We start from the raw sequence: 21,448 nt of genomic DNA, 5'->3' as shown, positions 1-21,448 counted from the left end.
CACCCAACACAACAATAAAAAATTATATATATATGTATATATATATAAACTGTTTTCTGAAAACTCTTATTTTGTCTATTATACATAGTCATTTATAAATAGTTGGAGTAATTTTTAAAATGTATGTACTTTATGTTTTCTAGTAAAGCATTTACAAGAAGGTATTTGCTTTAATGTATGTAATTTTCTTTTGTTAGGACTGGAAGGAAAAGTATATAAACCGTGATTATCCCAAGATTTTCACTGAAAATATAGTAGAGCAGGTTAGTATTGATCTGGTTATGGTACAGAGAACATCATTTTTGCTGTTTTTCAGAAGGGAATCTTATTAATGGCCTAGTAGTGCAGTGGGAAATGTGAAAGTAGAGAAAATATCCTTTAGGTAAAAATTCACATGACTTGCTTACAGCCTTGAAGATCAATACTTATGAAACTGGAGCTGAACAATAATTTAAGATAATACCTTTAAAAAAAATCATGCTCCTAAGTGTTATAACTACTAAAGTGTTGAAACCACTGGAATTAGGGAACTCTTGATAGATCCCTAGGGTAGACCTCTTTCAATGGAAGTTTATTTTTGAAAGACATCGGGTTTTCTTTCTTAAAGGAAAAGCCATTTCTCAGAGAGATTCAAAATATGAACTCTATTTAGTGTTCAAAGCTCAGCCTTTGTTACTGAGAGTGCAAGAAATATCAATTCTGAGACACCATTGTTTTCTGTACCACAAGAAAGAACAACACTGCCAAGTAAACTGTGACACAGTATTTTCTAGTCATTAAGAATTTTTTGTCTTATACAAATCAAAGAACTATACTAATACACATGTTTAATACACATGTTTTCCAATGGTGACACCATGTTACAGCCTTGTCCAGATGTCTTTTGGTTCCCCATATTTTCTGAAAAAGCATGCGATGAATTGGTGGAAGAAATGGAACATTACGGCCAATGGTCTGGGGGAAAACATCACGTAAGTTGTCATTTCCACAAAGAACTAAAATGTGTGTGTGTTGAAAGGAAGGGTGTGGTTACCCAGAGAATTCACAGGGGTTTGTCCTTTTTGTCACACATCCTTTTATCTATAGGAATTATCTAGCTAAGGCTGTCCAGAGGACTTTCTTTTCAGTCTCATTTTACTGTCTGCTCATTGTTTTAATGCTGAGAAGTCATTCATCCGTCCTGACCGCAGTGTCTCACTGATGCCTGGTCCATAGGCGTCAGCACCCTGAGGCTGGAGTTGGTTTGGTAATACGAGTCTTCATTGGTACCGTTCTTCTCCACAGACACTTTTTCCTCCTTGCATTTCACGTGAACACTAGTGAAAAATGCACATTCACTGTCGAAACTATTTTCTGTGTAAACATTGGAAGGAGGGATCTGTTTTGCCTGTGTGCAGTGTCATTCTGCTCTGTGTTACATGTGCTTACAAAGACTCGGCAGACAGCAATGCTGACATTGCTCCCATGTGCCTCTTTCCTTCTGAAAACCCACAGATGCTGCCACCTCCTTAACAGGTCACAGGGATTTCAGGGGAGACTGGAATATTACTGTATCTGTCCAATAATGGCCCCAATAGTTAGCAGCTAAGGAAGAGAAAGGTTCAAAGTTTAAGGAAGAACTTGAATTCAGTCGGTCTTGTGAGATCATGAAAAACAGTCATTGGAAGATTGTGGGATTCACAAAAGAAAAGTGAGGAACACAGCAGAGAAAGCTTTTTTGTGAGAGCTCAGGAAGTCCATTGCATTTACTGTATAATGAATCCTCAGATGTACGTTTAGTAAACGGCAGGAGTAGTGGCTCTGCCTCACTTAACTTCACCTTTGCAACATTTGTTGACCTGAAGCTAAGAAATTTTGATCGTTTTATAATTAAAGCAGGTGGTTAGATATGTTTTATTGTATGTTACGATCTGTGGTTGAAAGAAATGCAAGGCAATGTCTGTGAGTTGCCTGCGATGATGCGTTGATGCTGGTTGCAGGACAGCCGCATTTCCGGCGGTTATGAAAACGTGCCAACCGATGACATCCACATGAAGCAAGTCGACCTGGAGAACGTGTGGCTTCATTTCATCCGCGAGTTCATTGCTCCGGTTACACTGAAGGTCTTTGCAGGCTACTACACAAAGGTAGCTGTCCTCCTACCCCTGCCTGCTCCCTGCCTGTTACTGCTCAAAGATGCCCGTATGTTTTTGTTGTTAAACAAATCTACTGGCTTACTTCCCTGTCTAGGGGTTTGCACTATTAAATTTTGTTGTAAAGTACTCGCCTGACAGACAGCGCTCTCTCCGTCCTCACCATGACGCTTCAACGTTCACCATCAATATTGCTCTTAACAATGTGGGAAAAGATTTTCAGGTAATTTTGAATCGGCCTTTTTGATCTTTCAAAAGAAGTCTGGTATTCTGTAAGGGGCTTTGCTTTAGTTTCTTTTTTAGATTCTTCTCAGATGCTATTATTTGAACTCTGCCACTAACTGAATATTGAAAATTGTAAGCTGATACATTTGTTCGCTTTAATTTTTTTTTAGGGAGGTGGATGCAAATTTCTAAGGTACAACTGCTCTATTGAATCGCCAAGAAAGGGCTGGAGCTTCATGCACCCTGGGAGACTGACACATTTGCATGAAGGACTTCCTGTTAAAAATGGAACACGGTACATCGCAGTGTCATTTATAGATCCCTGAGTCACTTATTTCCATTGCATTGAATTTTCTTTTGGAACAGACGACTGGCATGAGCATGTCTTTGAAGTTGTGCTGAGACGATGACAGGAATATTTAAATAACTTCAACAGAACAACTTCTCTTTGGACCAAATATTTGAAAAACTTTTTATAAAAAAAAAATTGTTTGATGTTTCTTAATGTCTGCTCTGAGCCTTTATACACAGGTTGAAGAAGAGAAGAAAGAAAAAAATGTAAAAGAAAATATTTATTTCTCTGCTTTACTGTTTCTGAGAGTAATGACAATTTTCTGAATTTGTGTTTCAAGTTGATAAAGTATTCAGGTACCAATGTATAAGTGACAAGTAAGTCTGATGATATTTTATTTAAGAAAAGCCTGAGAAGAATTTTATTTATTAATATGTGGGGGACACAGAAAAAATGGATATAAATGAAAATTAGCAAGTTTAAAGCCTGGAAATCTGATGATGATGAAATTTGTTTGTAATTATCGATCACTGTTTTGACCATTTGTGCTAGTTCCTTTTACAGGAGCAACACTAAGGGAACACAGAAAAATATTATGCAATGTTTTTCTCAGGAAACTTAATATAAACACAACCAAGGAGGTATCCATTGGAACATCTTTGCTTAGAGCATAAGGCAGATTATTTCTGCATTCATATTAGAAAGTAAACCCTACGTTCCTTCAATGACCCTTTCAAACTGGATTATAGTAAGGAGAGATTGCATTCAGGAAAGTTGACAAGCCTTTCCATTTCTGAAAGTACGTCATGTGTCAACTAAAAATCAGCAAGCGTCCTTAAGATTTTGTTTCATTCTGTTGTCTTTCTGATTGTAGAAAACAGTGAGGAAAAAGAAAAAATTCATTGAGATTAGTAATGATTTTTTTTTTAAAGCTATTGAAGTACTTGAATTTTATATCAGGAAAATAAAGTGGTTGAGCCTCATTTCCTCCTTCTTGCCTTTTGTCTCTCTCCTGTTTTTTTTTGGAGGGGCAGGGGATCATTTGATTTTTTTCTCTTTTAAGCATAATTTCTATTTTATCTTTTGTCTCTTTATTACTTTCCCTGTATCCCACTTTAAAAAAAAAAGAACAAAATTTGATTTCATTTTTTAATATTTGTCTGAGTGAGGTTTAAGTATCCTTATTGTAGCTACTGTTTTAATTTAAAGGTCAAACTTGAAAAGAAGAGCATAATCATGGTGCCAAAACTCATTTTTCTAACACTATGTGTTAGAAAATGATGGAAAATAAAATAATTTAACACAGCATTTTGTGTTTTCTTTATTATTGGGGATTTATCTGTAGAAGTGAATAGGTGGTGGTGGATTCTGAAAGAATATCTAGACATGAAGGCTATTTTTTTTTCATTTTGCTTGATAGAGTTAATAGTATCATAACTTATCAAAACTCCACTTACTAAATTATAACTTTAATTGTATAATCTTACAGTGGCTGGAGATTTGATCTTACTCATTTTAGCAGTAAGGAATCAGAGGCCACACGTTTGTTCCTTGTGCTGGTGTTTTGTGTCTCTGCTATGGTACAGTTTTAGGCAATGAAGATGCAGTGATAAAAGATGGATTTAGGAAATGAGGAAGTTAGGTTCTGTCTCTGTTGTCTTCCATATGGCACTAAATACCCAAAGTAAATTGCTACCCGTCAACTAGAGTGAGCAAACATTTTGGTAATGATTTGTGAATTATATTATTGTACTTCAGAGGCAGCATTTAAAATACATAGCAACTGGCATAGCATGAATGTCAGCCCATCACAAGAAACTCTATAAACCAGGTGGAATTCTCCAGTGCAAGTCAGTTTACTGCCCCATATGGTACAGTTCAGAGGAAGAAAAGCCACCAGATAACGGTTTTTCTCTATAGTCATATACAGGTGTAACTATTTTAATCTTAGATCATGTTTCCAGAAACTGAATCAAGGGAGTTGACTAAGCAACCTTTCTTATCTTCCTTCTTAAATTCTTTGAAATAATATAAAATGTACTTTTTGAAAGCAGGAGTCATACTTGGTGAGGGAAAAGTAAATCAGAGGATTCGAAAGATGGTAAATAAGTGGGATTGGATGTATGGACAGAACTGATGCTTGAAACACACCTATCCAAAGACTGCTTGGAAACACTTCTGTGGTATGATTGATTCAGTTTATGGAGGAGTAAAGAGCATTTGAAAGGCATAGCATCTATGTTAATTTTATATATCTAATCTCTCGTACAGATGAACTTGAGAAATAAGTTATTCTACTTAGAGTATGATACCACTTAAGTTAAAGACAGAGCTGTGTGTGTGTGTGTGTGTGTGTGTGTGTGTGTGTGTGTGTGTGTGTACATTCACCTGAAATGCTCTAGAAGGGAGAACACTTGGATGGTGGTGTGAGATTGTGGATTTACACCTTTTACATTTTATATTTCAGTGTTATTGAGATATTATGGAAATAAGTTTTAGCATTAGTTATTTAGTTAAAGAAAGATGTAGAAAAGGGGGCGAATTCTCATTCCTAATTTAATTTGAATAAATAAATTATTTATTTATTAATAAATAAATAAATACATCATCATGTATGTCGATGATGATAATAACCATTGTGTGTGTGTGTGTGTCTTCCGGGGGGGATTTAACTGCTGGGGATTGAAGCCAGGGTCTTCACACGCTTAACACTCCTTCTACCTACTGGGCTGCACCTCTAGCCCTCACTTTTTCTAATTCTTCATGTTCATAGAAAGCAATGTGAATATTTTCCCCTAGAATAGACACTTCAGTAATAATGCAATCTCTTAATCTCTATTCTGCCTTACATTTGAAAAAAAAGAGGGATTTATCTGCGTTGGTGACTTACCTCATAGGTGAAATCCCTGTATGGAGTACAACTGTAACTGGCATGTATGAATTGAGTGATTCCTTCTAGGGTTAGGGTCTGTATACAGTCACCCTCCCATTCTCCCTATCTGCATTTATACTTATGAGTTTTTATGCTTGCTAAGTCTTGTCATAATTTATATGATTTTTGGACCTGTCGTTTATTTGGAATATAGAATAACTTATACCACAAATGTCTTCAAGTTGTAGAAAAGTCTAGTCGAATTTGAAAATTTTATTCGTAGTTGACAGTCAATCTGTGAACTCTCTAACTAGACATTCACTGCTTCTGAAGAATTAAATTCTTTAAAGACTTTGTGAAAGCAGGTTTTGTCAAACAACACTTTCTGTGGTCTTTCAGAAAGTAGCAAGGGAAAGCTTTTAGGATTACTATTAAGAAAAAGCCTTTTGGAAAAAAATAGAGGACACATATAACACTTTTCAACAAAAGCAGTGAATCTTGGATTAAAATTGAGAAGTAAGTAATGAAGAGTGAGGAATGTGTGCACATGGATATACTATAAAAGTGCAAAGTATTATATAACTAAATTGATAAAAATTATTTGAAAAATCAAGGTAGTAAAGATGCAGGCTTGGAATTGTAGACTTGGCAGCTTTTTTTTTAAAACAGGTCAACTTTAAGTTATATTTTGTTTCATTCTTAATAGTTTATTTAAATAGATTAGAAAACATTCATTTAGGCGGTGGTAGAAGCTTGTAATCCCAGCACTCAAGAGTCTGAGGCAGGATTGCAAATTCAAGGCCAGCCTGAGCTACACAGGGAGACCTTCTCTCAGAAAGGAAAAAAGAGAAGAAAAGAAAAAGGAAGGAAAGAAGAAAAAAGAAAAACACTTTAATTTGTAAAATTAATTTTATTGTTGACAAATGTTATTAAGGTTGTGTTAAAAATGGTTTGTTTGCTAAACCAAGAAACAGTGATTCTTGCCTGCTGTTCTCTCTTCAATGGAAAACTGTTGACTCAAAATCTCAATGGTGATACTTTTTTGAGAATTACAAAGAATTCATGACTATTTATCAATATGAAACACAAGTAATCAATTTAAGAATAATTTTAAGGCATGAAAGGAAAAGCTCACACTTAAAGGATGATTGTTTCTTTCACATCTTCACACTGAGAATTTGTTTATGCAACAGAAGGACTGCACAGAGGAGAAAAAATGCAAGCTTGTAATCAGTAACGATCTGTTCTGTGTCTTAATTGCATACTTTTTAGAATAAGAATTTTAGAGACACTATGGACTGCTATAAAATTCAGTAACTTCCTTTGAGAATGTAATGTGAAATTCTACAAAAAGTCACAAAGGAAATTACATGGTGACACTAAATTCTGCTACAATTTTATAGAATTGCTCATTTCAAATTTTATGTATTTTTAAGTTTTATCCTCAGCTAAGTAATTTCATATTTAACAAAGCTCAGTAACTTCTAAGAAATATCTGGACAAATTAATGCATTTTTCTACTGAACACTAGGTAATTGGTTAACTTAAATAGTACATATTTGCAGAATTAAACTATTGTCTTTACCTTTGTTTTATTAAATCATTTTCATCTGTTTTCAAAACTTCTATTTCCAAATTGTGACACCACAGCCCCCCCTTGTGGTCAAAAGAGATAGCTAATGCAGCCAAAATCCTGGACAAAGTGTAAGAAGTTTGTTTTTTGCTTTAAATTTTGTCTCAAGAATTTCCTTAAGAACTGATACAACTAAAAATTAAAGCTAGGGATTGTTATTAGGAGTTCTTTTTTATTCTTTTGCTGTAATGGACAACAGTATTTTAAGGGAAGGAATTGGACCATCTTATTCTGAAGGAATTTAGGACCATATTTCGCTAATACCGATGTGACTTATTCTCTATTCTTATCTACTTTGTAGATTTAATCTATGTTCCACAGGAAATGTGCACTTTATTAATACTGAAATTAGCATAAAAGTAGACTGTTACAATTGAAAAATTAACTGTTTTGGCCTAGACAATATATCTTACAGAATACAAGCACAGTCCTGTTGTAAGAGCAAATAGTTTTGAATTGCTGTGTGTTGAGGAAATGAATGATAATAATTCATTAATGACTAGCTCAGGACTGGTAATTGCAACACTGGGGACAAAATTCCTTTGGTAATAAAAATTGGGGTGATTCAGACACTGAAAGTTATAATCTCTGTTTTGGCTTTTTTTTTGGTGGTACTGGAGTCTTGCACTGACAAGGAAGGAGCTGTACTACTTGAGCCACCCCACCAGCCCTTTTGGCATTGGTTATTTTTTGACGTAGGGTCTCACTTTGTGCGTGGACCACAACACTCCTGTTTGTGTATCCCCACCCCAGCCATTGGTTGAGATGGAGTCTGTCAGCTTTTCTCCCAGGTGGGTCTGTAACCACAATCCTCCTGATATCTGCCTCCCAAGTAGCTAGGATTACAGGTATGTACTTCTGCACCCAGCATGGTTTGGATTTTGGAGAGTAATGAAGTCTGTTTTTGCTAATGCTATTGAGGGAGGTTCACTAAGGTAGTTGTAATTTACACCAGCTGTTATATATTCAAATGTTGACCACACATTTTTCTTAGACACCCTTTCCTTGCCTTAGGGACCTTGACTGAATCTGGCAGATACTTGGGTAACTGGAAGTGTCCCAGAACCACTTCCCCACAATCTTCCATGAGGCAAGAGAAAATGGAATAAAAGAGTATGTGCTGTTGAAATGACTTAGTGCCTGTGATAACAAGTCTCCCAAGCTGGTCCTGGAGGGGCCATTCTCCCAGGAATCTCCCAGGAAACTATACATGGTTATCATGTATAGTTTCCCTCCCACATTGTGTCCTATTGGGCCTTCTGTAAGCAAAAGAATCCAGCAGAAGGGAATCTGCTTAGCCTTCAGATTGCATTATAAAAGTCCTTGTAGTTTTGATCTCTTGGGACATTCACTCCTAAGACTTCAGAATCCAGAAGCCACACTCTTCTAACGCCCCTGGTGTATGGAAAAGCCCTATGCAAGCCCTCAGACCAACAGCTGAGCCTGGTTCCCCAAGTCAACACGCACCCTGTGAGTGAATGATTTGGATGTCAAGCACAGTGAGCGCATCAGAGGAAAAATGTCACTGGATGTCTGCGTGCCACCACAGGTGAGGCCCCAAGTGAGAATCACCCAGTTGAGCCCAGTCAACCAACACAGCCATGAGAGAGAAGGGTAATTTGTTGTTTTCTAGGTGTTTTGTTACACAGCAATTGATAGTAAAACAGAAGTCATTCCCTATCCAGCCTTTCTGAGCACTTAGCATGCCGAGTAGTTTATTTGCCTTTCATGAGGCCATGAGCCCCTGGAGTGCAGGGACAAGGCTTTACTCAGTATTTTCATTTCTTGAGCCTAGCATACAGTCTGGCACATACTAGGCACTTATGAATGAATGAATAATTGGGAGATGTTTTTATGTCTGAGATTTTAATCTGTTTGAATCATAATGTTCCCCAAAAGGGAACAGAAGTTCTGAATTTATCAGGTAGACAAAGAGTACAAAATAAATTCATATGTACTTTAGTTATAATGTGTGAGATTAAGACTTGAGAAAGATGGTACTGTCTGTTCCTGAAGGAGGGGACACATAGGGAGCCCTAAATTGGATTGAGTGATATGTTAAGACTTTTTAAAAAGAAAATATTATCACTGTTATCCTCATCATTCTGAGCCACTTGCTCAGTGTCTGTATGGGTAATAGTCTTTCAACAAGTATTTTGAATTGAATGAATTGGTTTTACAAGTCTTAAAACAGTTTATAAAATGCGCTTCAAAAAGTATCATGTCTGTAAAGTGTAAAATTTCCATATTTTATCCTCCAACTTTAAAATTAAAAACAGTTCTAAAATAGTAACATTTGAAGACAGTGGGTTTTCAGATTTCCAGGCCAGGGTAACCTTGATGGGTATTTGCCCGGCAACCATTGTGGTTACTCTGGTTACCAAGGGCATCTCTCACTGGGCTTGGCCTGTTGATCTTGACACCTATTCAATATGGTCTTAGAAACTTTTTAAATTATGGACTTGTAGAATCTGTTCAAAATGAATTCTTCTACTAACTTTGTTTTGGCATGGATATTGGGTTATTATTATTGGACAGTGTAGTGTCTACACTGTATTTCAGACAGTTTTATCCTCCAACAGACCTTCTTGTAAATATTTAACCCAGTGTTACACTGTTTTTTAAAGTCTCAAATGAGGACAGAGTAAGAACTGCACAATGTGTAGGACTGTGTGTGGTGACTCACACCGGTAATTTCAAATACTCAGGAAATGCAGATGAGAAGGATCACAGTTTGAGGCCAGCTTGGGCAAAACCCTGGCATGGTCCCATATTACAAATAAGCTGGCATATTGGTGCACACCTGTCACCCCAGCTACGTAGGAGACATTGGAGGAAAAAACTCTACAGACTATCTGAAAAATAGCTAAAGCAAAAAAAGGCTGAAGGCATGGCTCAAGTGGTAGAGTACCTGCCTAGCAAACCTGAGACTGGGAGTTCAAACAGTAGCACCATTTAAAAAAAAAAAAAAAAAAAAAAAGACGAGACATGTACTTATCTCTGTGACAGAATCAATTGGTATGCCCTTGCTTGTAGCCCTGTCTTAATCTTCAGTGATGGTTTACTTTAGGGACAGTTACAGGTACTTCTCACTGAACACACATATGCTTCCCAGACTTTCTCCCACTCACAGTTGGGTGGGGTCTTGTGACTGCCTTTGGCCAGTAGCCAAGGAACAGAAGTGATATGGCTGGCAACCAACGTCAGGCACATGAAAGTGCATCTTAGAGACAGACCCTTGAAGCATATAAATTGAGACACTGGATCTTTCTGTAAGGGTCTCTTTGTAGAGTCTATTTGTAAGGTTGTTCTCCAGAAGAGATGCCAGACCCACAGTAGGTTTGTGTGAAAAATAAAGTTTAGCATATTAAAAGAACTGAGGTTTCAGATTTGCAAAACAACTTAATTTAACCTGACCAACACAGCAATCACAGGTATGAAAACACATACTGACATTTCCTGACTTACAATCATTCAACTTAATTTTATTTCTGTTCTATGACAGTGCAGAAGCAATACATATTCAGAGTAAACTGTACTTCAAATTTTGAATTTTTGTCTTTTTTCAGACTACTGCTGGATAGGGTACAATAATCTAGCAAACCTGAACTGGGAGTTCAGCTTCTGCTGAGCAGAAGCAGGAAACTATGCTTTCATCTGCCCTGTGATCGCAGGGTCACAACAGACACTCCCCAATGTCCTGTGCTGCTAACTATGATGTTTAGCAGGCATGGTACACTAAGTACACTTTCAACTTAGGACATTTTCAGTTTATGATGGGCCTGTTGCAATGTATCACTATTGTTAGTTAAGAAACATCTATGCTTTATTTTGAGAACATAGATTTGAATGTGTTGATTTGCAAATAATAAAACCTTAGTTATTTTAAGGTTTGGTAATTTAATTTGTACCATCCAACAACAGAATGTGAGGTTTGGAAGTGGTCTCAAAACTCTGAGTTCAAACTCCAGTCCCACAAAAAAAAAAAAAGAAAAGAAAAGAAAAGAAAGCTATGTAGACCAGGCTCTGTCCTACACCCATACTGTACTTAATCATCTGTGCTCACTCTACTTGGAAACATCCAGTCTTGAATGTTTACTGGGTGTCTGTAATGTGCCCATGTATATCTCTGAAATTATAAGAATGACTTAGACACTATCCTGCATTACAGTCCAGGGACAGACCGACAGCAAACTTTTCTATAACTGTATTGAAATCTGTCTTGTAACTTCTATTTTGGTTTATGTTTGCATATTCTGGATTGATATGAAAAATTAATATATATTAATGTGGACTTACATTTAATAGCAGAAATCTCAATGGTTCCTCCCCCCTGTTCCCTCAGGCCTCACCCCATTATCTTTTCCACACTTGAAAACATCAGACTCTTCTCTTGTGCTTGTATGACCTTGTATGACCTTGTATGATGGCCTTTGGAGGCTCCTCTCAGCTGAGTGTGGCTTGTTGGTTGTACAACATATTAATTAATATCATTTCAGCCAAGCTCCTTTACCTTTGGGATGACTGGTCAATAGGTCTGTGGGAGTATGGCGGTCACATCTGGATTCAGTATGTTAGGTAGAGCTAGATATACAAGTGGTATGGAAACAAAAAGAATTACGCACATCTTATTTTTATTAACATAATTTAGCTTCAAATTACTTTTGGAGGATGGGCAATTGTATTTTACTACTGACAGTTTGCAGTGAGGCATAATTTTGTTCTTCACATGATAAGCTGCAAGCCATAACTTCGCTTTATAGTACTTACTTTCTTGTTTTTGTTGAGCATGTATAGAAAGCTATTAAATCACACTTTCTGGGTTTTAAATTACAGTTTTAGACTGTGGCAATCTTTGTGAAAGCTATTCTTTCACTCAACATAATTTTTTCAGTCTCCTGGCTCATGTCACCCGCAGGATGAGGAAACCTTTCAATCACTGCCTCTCTGTAATTTACAAAACTGCTCCGAAGACCAGCCCAATTGGAATGGAATTCCCATGTTCTGTAAGCTTTTTAATCAGAGTGCTGATTGTAGCCGTAATTTTTAAAACTTCCTCAGCCAACAATACATTTATTTGCAGTTAGATGAAAATATACATAGAATCTTGAATCTTTCAAAGGAGCACACTATGGCTTTAGTGGATTGGTGGTTCACAGCCTTGACCTCCCATCAGGATCACAGCACTTAGAGCTGTGACCATACCTATACCTACTAAATTTTACTGTGAGTGGGTAAGCCCAGGCCATCAGTTATTTTAACAGCTCCCCAAGTGCTTCTAATATGCACCAAATGTTGGGAGGAGCTCATCTTACTCTATGTTTGACAGTGCTACTGTGGTCCAAAAAATATTAAATGAAAAAATCTGGAAAATAAGCAACTCATAAATTTTAAATTATGCACCATTCTGAATAACCTGATAAAATCTCCCAGTGTCTCTTTCTGTCCTGTCCAGGAGACTGATCATCCCTCTGTCCAGCATATCCACTCTGTATATACCACTCTTCCATTGGTTATTTAGTGGCCATCTTGGTTATCAGATGGACTGTCATGGCGTTACATTGGGTTCAAGTGATCCTCATTTTATTTAGTGCTGGACTCAAAGTGCAAGACTGGTGATGGAACTCAGAGAAGCCGTAAGTGTTTCCTTTAACTGCAGAGATGAAACTTTTCAAGTTAATAAGAAAAAAAGATCATAAGCTGAGGTTGCTAAGATACATGGTAAGAATTAATCTGCTGTTTCTGAAACTGTGAAGAAGGGAAAAGATTTGTGCTACTTTTGCTACCATACCTCAAAGTGCAAAAGTGACAGCACCATGTGGACAAAAGCTTGGACATCCACCTCACTTCATCTCACCTGGCAAATTCTGTGTCACTTCTTCATCACAAGACTCCATATTTACATAACTTTTATTATAGTATAATGCTAGAATTGATCTGTTTTGTTATTAGCTGCTCTTAGTCTCCTAATGCACATGATTTATAAATTAAACATTACTGCAAGTATGTATGCATAGGAAAAAACACAACATGTAGGATTGACACTATGCACGAGTTCACACACCTGCTGGGGATCTTGGAAGGTACCCCTACCCTCCCAAATGGGTGGCTACTGTATTTCGGTCACTGACCATCACTTCTAGCCCATGTTGAGTTTACTGCAAGAAAAGTATCACCTATTTAATGGAACCATATATAAGTGAAAAATGTCTGATCAATTAATGGAACCATATATAAATGAAAAATGTCTGATCAATTATTAAATAGCAATCTAACCAAAAATCGGTAACTAAAATTTCTACTTTGAAAGACCAAAAAGGCCTAGCATGGTGGGACATACCTATAATCCCACTACTAGAGAGATGGAAATTGGGAGGATTGTAGTTCAAAACCAGCCTGGCCAAGAAGTGAGCAAGACCTACACCTCACCCAACAAGCTAGGAGTGGTGACACATGCCTGCAATCCCAGCTCATGTCCCAGGAGACATGAGCAGAAGGATCATGGTCCCAGGCTGGCCCAGGGCAATCAGCATAAGACCCTGTCTGAAAAAATAACTAAAAGCAAAAAAGGATAGGTGTGTGGCTCAATTAGTACAGAACCTACCTAGCAAGTCTCAGACGCTGAGTTCAAATCCCAGCACCACCAACAAAAAAAGAAAAAGAAGAAGAAGAAAAACTAATTTTCCCTGACAGTATGCCATATCCAGAGACTTGACCAGTGCTAAGGAGGCCATTAGACCCAGTAAGAGCACACAGAGAAGCCACCTTCTCCTGGAGGCCACTTTGCCTCCATCCAATAGTCTGAATCCCTCCAGACATGTGTTTCTTCTGATTTAGCTTCTAAGAGAACTAAGACACAGCTGGAGCAACTTCAAGATGATCTCTCAGGTTACATATAAATAACCTATATGTAAGAAATAACATAAATTCCAACCTCCTCACCTAAACCCATAGCAGATCACTCAACCTTACATGCTGTGGAGGTGTGTCATCTGGGTTGAGAAGCTCTTATTATCAGAAATCTCTTCCTCATACCAATGCCTTCCCAACTTCCTTGTGTTGACTCTGGTTTTAGCTTTTACAGGAACAGACTGAATTAGATGTCTTTCTGTGGGTTAGCAATGGTCTGTAATTTTCCTAAACCTCTTCAAAATAAGCACTTGGGTTTGCACAACCATATCTTCATCCTGTCCCTGTGTCTCACTGCTTCTCCTCCCTCTGTCAACACTGCACTTCACATTCAGCATGTCCCCTGGCAGAGGGGACAGACCCACCTGGCTACTGCAGTACCAGACACTTGTACTTCTGGAAATAATGCCCAAGATTTCATGATCTTTGATGACTGTCATTCCATACCAATTTAGAAGAAAAAAAGTTTTTAAATCAGGCTGTACATTAAAACCACCTGGAGGAGCTTTTAAAAAGCTCCTGCTTATGTGTTCTAGTCTTGACCAATGAAATCAGACTCTCTTGGGGGTGTTGCCTACACAAAGGTATTTGAAGTGTTTTACTTTTTTAATGTGCAATTATTTTAATGTGCAATTAAATGAATTTTGCTCCCAAAGGAGTATTGTCTAAAGCTATACAGAAATGAAATATTTTTGTCCTTTGAAATTAAATACTACACTTTTGCACTTGCCCAGTTTTCAGTCTGGTAAAAGTAGTCCCAGTATTTTCAAATATAATTTCTAAGGTCAAACTTTAACAAAGTTAAAACACTTGCCTTACTTTTTATGTCTATAAAATGTTCTGAAAAGTTTGAAAAATATTTTTTAAAACAAATTATGATTAGTTTATTATTTGTTTCTAATATTGTTGGGTCATACACAATATAATTTGCTTGATACATCTCACAAATAAAAGTATTTTAAGGTCACAGTAGAACAAACATCAATGATCGTCAACAGCAAATGACAGTCTATTCAATGTGGGATGCAAAAATGTCTTCCAAATCCAAAGTCTTTCCAAATAAAATAAGTTTTAATGTTATGCTGGTTAGTTCTCTTTCATTTCACACACTGGGTTTTAAGCCATAACCAAAGAAAACTACTTTCTATTCCCTGGACTTCTGATATCTTTCATCTGTTAAAAGGAGTGTTTCAGAAAGTTTGGCAGAAAACCTTCAGTCTGTCACATCTAAAATTAATTACAGTATCATGTAAGAAGAGTTAATGGGAACTTCACAATGACTTCAAAGTCATTATTTTTTTACAGAGCTCTTACAATTGCATGAATATTTCAGTAAAGCAAATATAATTTAGTAAAAGTCTGTGTTAGCCCTTTATTTAAAAGGCAAACACCAAGTCTCATGTGTTACCCACCATTATTACAACATTCATACATTGTTGGTAATGACCATGAAAGGCAAATTTTCAAGCACTGTTCCACAGGCTGAATGCATCATAGGTTAATACTCATAGCATCTGCCGTGCCCAACTTAAGTGAATCGCATAGTCCAAAGGATTAATGTTAATGACATTAAAATGAAGATAAGTCAGACATCATTGAGAGGAAATGGTAATAAGCTTATTGTAATTTTACATAAAACTTACCATGAAGCTCTCTTGATAACCATTTCCAGAAAACACAAAGTATCATCTATTTAGAGACTTCTTTGTGTTGCCTCAAAACCATTCTTCTCTCTCCAGCTATCCATCTTTTTTTTTTTTCTCCCTGTATTGATTTGACCTTCACCTAGAGATGCAGCTTTGCATTCAACTTTGAGTTCTTATCCTCTGCTTGTTAGTGTTCCCAAGAAGGTCAAGTAACAAGTTAGCATTGATTCTCGTTTTGCTTTGACTTTTTCCTTTTAGGTGTGTTAACCAAGGTCTGTTTTATGGACAAACCACGCACTCCACATACTGGAATTGGACTTTTTTTTTTGTCTAACCTCTTTACTAGGTGCCTTGATTCTCATTCTGCCGCCCTAAGACTGACGTCCTGTGGGGCGTGGAAGTCAGTTTGCTCTTTACAGAGACACCAGTTAGCCTTTGCCGCACAAAAGACTTCAGAAAACCGCCACCACCACCAATCCAAATTGAAATGCCAATAATTCAATCTCATTGATCTATGACTAGGCTGGGCTTGGTTCAGTGGGATTTTCTCTGCTGTATGTCTCTCATCTTACTCCCAAGCCTAGTGGACCAACCCTAGGAAAGTTTTCCTCATGGCAATGCTAAAGGTGTAAGAGCACAAGTGGGAACTCCTGGGGCCTCTTTGGGTCTGGGCTTAGAACTGATGTGTGGTCACTTTCCTTTATTCTTTTCCAAGGAGACGATATGTCTGGACCCCAAATGAGAGCTAGGGAAATAAGCTTAGAACCCTCAGTGGGGAAACTGCAAAGACACATGCCAGAAAATGTTGTTGAAATATATAAAGTGTTATTAAAAGACACTAAAAACAATTGATTCATTGGGAGGTAGAGGCAGGAGGACTGCTGAGCCCAGGAGTTCAGGACCAGCCTGGGTGTCAAAGTAAGACCTATGTTTGCAATTAAAATATGATTGCAATTTAAAAAATTAATAGATCAATGTGCTAGCAAATTACTGTTGTGACACATGCCAGCAGAATTCTATTTTACCAATTCATTTATTTCAATAAATATTTGAAGGCCCACTTCAGAGAAGTGTTTATGTTGTCCTTCTGATTTATCACAAAAAAATGACATAATCTTATGAACTCACTTGAGTTTATTTAAACTTTCATTGGTGTACAATTCTATGACTTTGAACATATGTCTAAATTAACTTATGTACAAATAATTTAATATTTAACAACCACCATAATCTGAATATTCTACCACTCTATCACACCAAAAAATTTATTTCCCCCATTAGTTAAAACTTCCCCTACTCCTTACTGTTAACACCAACTTTTCCTTCTACAGTTTTGCCTTTTTGAAAATTGGTTCGTAAATGATGGAAACTTGCGGGATGTAATCTTTTCATGTGTTTGGAGCTGGGTATTGCTCAGTGGAGATCATGTTTAGTGTGCACAAGGCCCTGGATTCAGTCACAGCGGTGCACACACATGCAAAGGAATGCTCCTTTGACTCACTGAAATACCTTGAGATTCACTGATGTGGTATGCGTGAGTAGCTCCTTTTTAATTCTGAGTACTACTCCATTGTCTGATGGAATCACATTTTTTTATAATTCACATGTAGAATTTATTGAATGACATTTGGGTTGTTTCAGTCTTGAATGACTTTGGGTAAAAAGTAAGCATTCATACACATGTTTTGAATGTAGGTTTCATTAATCTAAAGTAAGTAGCTAAGAGCAGGATTTCCCAGTCATTGGTAAGTCCTTTCAACTTTTATTCACCATTTGTGACTCTTTTGGGGTTAATCTGTTTTAATTTGTCTATTAGAGTTTTGAGCATATCTTTTTGTATACTTTCCCAGTGGCTTCTCTAGGAATCACTATATATATATATATTTTTTAATTTTCACAGTGTACTTAGAATTAATGTCTTACTGTTTCTAGTCAAATGTAAAAACCACATCTTCCTTCCTCCCTTCATGTTTTACTTGTATTATTCTTTAACTCTACATACACTGAACAAGCCACCAGAAAAAAGTGATAGTTTTTTTCTTTCAACATTTACATATATTTTAACAGATTCAGGAGAAAAATAGTCTATTACATTCATGGAGGAGTTTGCTTTTCATCCCTAAAGTTCCTGGTTTTCCTCTATGTCCTTTCCTTTTCACCTAAAACCAACTTCTTTTTTCATTTCTTTCTTTTCTGATTTATCCATGATAAATTCTGTTAGTTCTCATTCATGGGCAGACAACTGTATTTCACCTTCATTTGTTATTGAAGTTTTTTTTTTTTAATGGATAGGAATTCTACTTTGACAGTTCTTTTTTTTTAGTACAGTAAGAATCTTGCTTCAGTGCCTTCTTTCTGATGAGAAAGTGACAATCATTTGAACAGATCTTCTCTTCCATGTAACACATTATTTTTCAGTAGCTGCTTTCCAGGCTTTTCCATTTTCTTTCATTTTTATCCATTTGATGACTGTGTGGACGAGTGTGGATGCCCCTGACTTATCCTATTTGGGGTTCGCTGAAGTTCTCACATCTATCAGTTTTTGTCTTCACCCAAATTTGAAAATTTTGCAGGCATGTCTTCAAAACTGTCTGGAGATCCTGAGTGATGTTTGCTGGAAGAGTGATTATCTAGCATGTACAAGGCTCTGGGTTTGATCCCCAGTACTTCAAAAATAAGTAAATAAGTAAACCAAACAAAAAAAACACCCTACTCTGTACTGCAATCTTTCTCTTTCCTTCCTAGAACTCCAGTGAAAAAATATGAGAGCTTTTGATATTGTCTTTATCTTTCTGAGACTGTTCATTTTTTCAAGTTTCCTCTGTTGTTCATATTAATTTCTATTGGTTATTGAGCTCTACCTTCACTCTTTCCTCTAGTGTCTCCATTCTATCATCGAGTCCACACAAGTATTTTTAAAAAGCATTTACATTTAAAAAAATCAGTGCTTTTATTTTCCAGCTCTACAATTTCCATTGGGCTCTCCATCACATTGGTGTCACTGATGAGACTTGCACTTTAAAAAGAATGTTTGTATTTGCTCCTTTGAGAATTATGCAACATTTTCTTCCAAGACTTTGATAATTCAGTATCTGCTTCATACTGAGTTGTTATCTGCTGGTTTTCTTTTCTCTTTGCACTTCATCAGAATTCCCTGGTTCTTTTATAGGTTGAGTGAATTAGATTGAATGCTGCACATTCAGACACTGAGTTATGAGGGCCAGGGTCTGAATTAACTCCTGTGGAGAGTGTTTTATTCTTGTTTTGTTTTAGTAAGCAACTCATCCACTTACATGCTGACTGTGGTTTCTACATACATTATGTGGATTATCACAATATTTTTCATAGCAATGAAACATTTACAATGTTGTTCTGCTGTCTCCTGCATGTGTGCCACTCAGGGGACATTCTGAGATATGAGTGGCAGTCTACCTCATATGTTAATCTCAAAAGAGTTTAGGTATACCATTGAGAGTCATAGCCACCATTTACCTCAAGGGTGATATACAACTCTTGAGGATCTCCTTTCTTGAGCCCTCTTTTTTCCACAGTCACCTTATGATGGTCAATCTTGGTCAAGTTGATTGGGTTGAGAGATGCCTAGGAGATTAATAAAGCACACTTCTGGGTGTGCCTGTGAGGACGTTTCTAGAGGCAACAAGTAAGGGGAGACAAATACCTGGCCAAAATGTGGGCAGCACCATCTGATAGGCTGGGGACCCTGAGGGAACAAAAGTGAAGGAAGGATTAAGCCTACTGGCTGGTGCAGGCTTGCTCTCTCTGGCTCTCCCTGCTTCCTGGCTGCCATGAGGTGAGCACCTTCTCCATCACATTCACCACGTGATATTCTTCTTTGCCTCAAACTCAAAGCAATGGATTCAGCTGGCCATGGACTAGAGCCTCTGAAAACATAAGCCAAGATAAATTTATGTCAGGTAACTTGTCACAATGACAAAAAACCCACACACTCCTCTACATTGTCTCATGCCCAGTGTCTTCCTCCTTTATTTTTTGGTTAATCTTCTTACTGTGTCATATGTATCCTGACATTCATTCTCCTCCATATCTGAGTAGCAGGAGGAAGATGGGAAAAAGTAGATGATTTCTTCCAACGGAAGTCATAGAAAGAGGAGATAACGGGTTGGGGTTGGGAAATGGGGTGTTAAACACACAGTCACTAAACAAAATAGTGTATATCCATATAGCTTTCTGAAATTTCATTCAAGTAAATATGTCCTGTGCATTTATCTTTCAAACCATGGTTTGTTAGTGGGGAGTAGTAGAGAGACATTCTTAGAAATCAATATTACAATGAGAATATAGGTTGTATCCATTGACTATGTCTTATTTTTCATTATGGAAGTGATAGTAAGTTTATCAGGAAAGGAAGACACTTTCAATAGACTGAAAACAGGTCATCTCTAGAGAATGAGAATGACAACATGTACAATTTCTTATGATGCAGATAAAGCCTCTGTCTTTAGAAAAGTGCTATCCAAATTCTCATATATTTATTCTTTCACCTGATCATAGTTAAAAAATAGTCTTTATAATTTAGGGACATGCAATAACATTTCAGACACATAAACTAATTTTCCTTAGGGGACTTCTACATATTTATTTTCTTTAATGGTTAAAATTGGACATATTTCAAAATAATTTCTCTTTTCCTCTTTAGACTTTTGTGTAAATAAGTTTGTATTAACAAAATGTGTGCTTAAAAGAGAAAATAAATAAAACCTAAATTTAGGCAATGAGGATTTTGACACTCTTTAGATGAAGTATAACATTGGTTTATAAATTAATACAGAATCTCAAATTTATTAAAATAGAGAAATAATTATTGACAACAGTCACTAAATTGTCAATATATGCTGTAAATATTGCTGAACAATAGAGAACAAAAGTCTTCAAACTTGACCAGGAATTAGCTTTCTAAAAAGAAATCATTATAGATTTTATTCCTTTATAATCCAGTTCTAACTGTGACCCTAGTACACCACTACTTCTCCCTGGAGAAATTTATCAGCCCACATCTGCATTTAGGCTGTGCCATGCAGACAGTCCTGAGGTTTTCTATCCATGCATTTTTGAGAACACAGAGTACCCTGAGTTGCAAATTTACAAGCCTAGGTTAAACACAGCACAGGAGGCAGTAACCCCAAGGACACTCATGGTAACAAGGCCACATTTGGGTTGAGTCTGGATACATCCAGCACTGACCAGCATCTGTCTTGTGTTATTGAGGGATCAACTTCATTTTCTGAGGGACAACGTTTTACAGACTCTCTCTTAAGGCACTGTGCAAATATCCAGGTTTACTTTTATTTAAATAATTTGCTCATCTGCTTTTCAGCAGGGACCAAAACTTTTGTGAAAACCTGCCTTCAAAAGGCTAATATACTCTATATCTGTATGCCTAGATAGCAAGTTTTGGTACCTTATTTATTTCATGTTCAAGTTCTCCAAATGTGAACATATGGGCAGATGTGGGCTCAGATTTCTCACCTTCTTTCTCTACTGAGGCTGGAAAGTAAAAAGATTCAGTTTCCAATCTTCCCTAGGTGAGGCACTGTATCAGTCCTGGATGAAAAGCCCATGTTGTGAAAAAGGGAATTTTAGATTGTGATGATGACCTAGACTCTAGACCTCTATATACCAATTGCACAAAAGCTTCTCACAAGGAAGGAAAGGTTTATTTTGTTTAGATAATCAATGTAGTAATTTTTAAAATATAGA

At 36.8% G+C, this 21,448-nt stretch overlaps 1 protein-coding gene across 4 annotated transcripts in view; it reads left to right on the top strand.

Annotated features, from left to right (window-relative positions):
• The window catches only part of Plod2 (procollagen-lysine,2-oxoglutarate 5-dioxygenase 2), an 83,135-nt gene extending 79,178 nt beyond the window's left edge, over positions 1-3,957 (top strand). For all 4 annotated transcript variants that reach the window (XM_074060067.1, XM_074060068.1, XM_074060069.1 and 1 more), the window contains 5 exons: positions 198-263; positions 867-971; positions 1,980-2,126; positions 2,230-2,355; positions 2,528-3,957. In XM_074060067.1, coding sequence (XP_073916168.1) covers positions 198-263; positions 867-971; positions 1,980-2,126; positions 2,230-2,355; positions 2,528-2,683 — 600 coding nt within the window. In that variant the 3' untranslated portion in view covers positions 2,684-3,957. The remainder of the gene's footprint in view (positions 1-197; positions 264-866; positions 972-1,979; positions 2,127-2,229; positions 2,356-2,527) is intronic.
• Positions 3,958-21,448: the final 17,491 nt, after the last annotated feature.

This window comes from Castor canadensis, chromosome 17 (genome assembly GCF_047511655.1).
Source record: "Castor canadensis chromosome 17, mCasCan1.hap1v2, whole genome shotgun sequence".
In the NCBI taxonomy this organism is placed as follows: Eukaryota; Metazoa; Chordata; class Mammalia; order Rodentia; family Castoridae; genus Castor; species Castor canadensis.
Note: the sequence above shows the minus strand (reverse complement) of the source record. Positions and strands in the feature narration are given on the sequence as shown.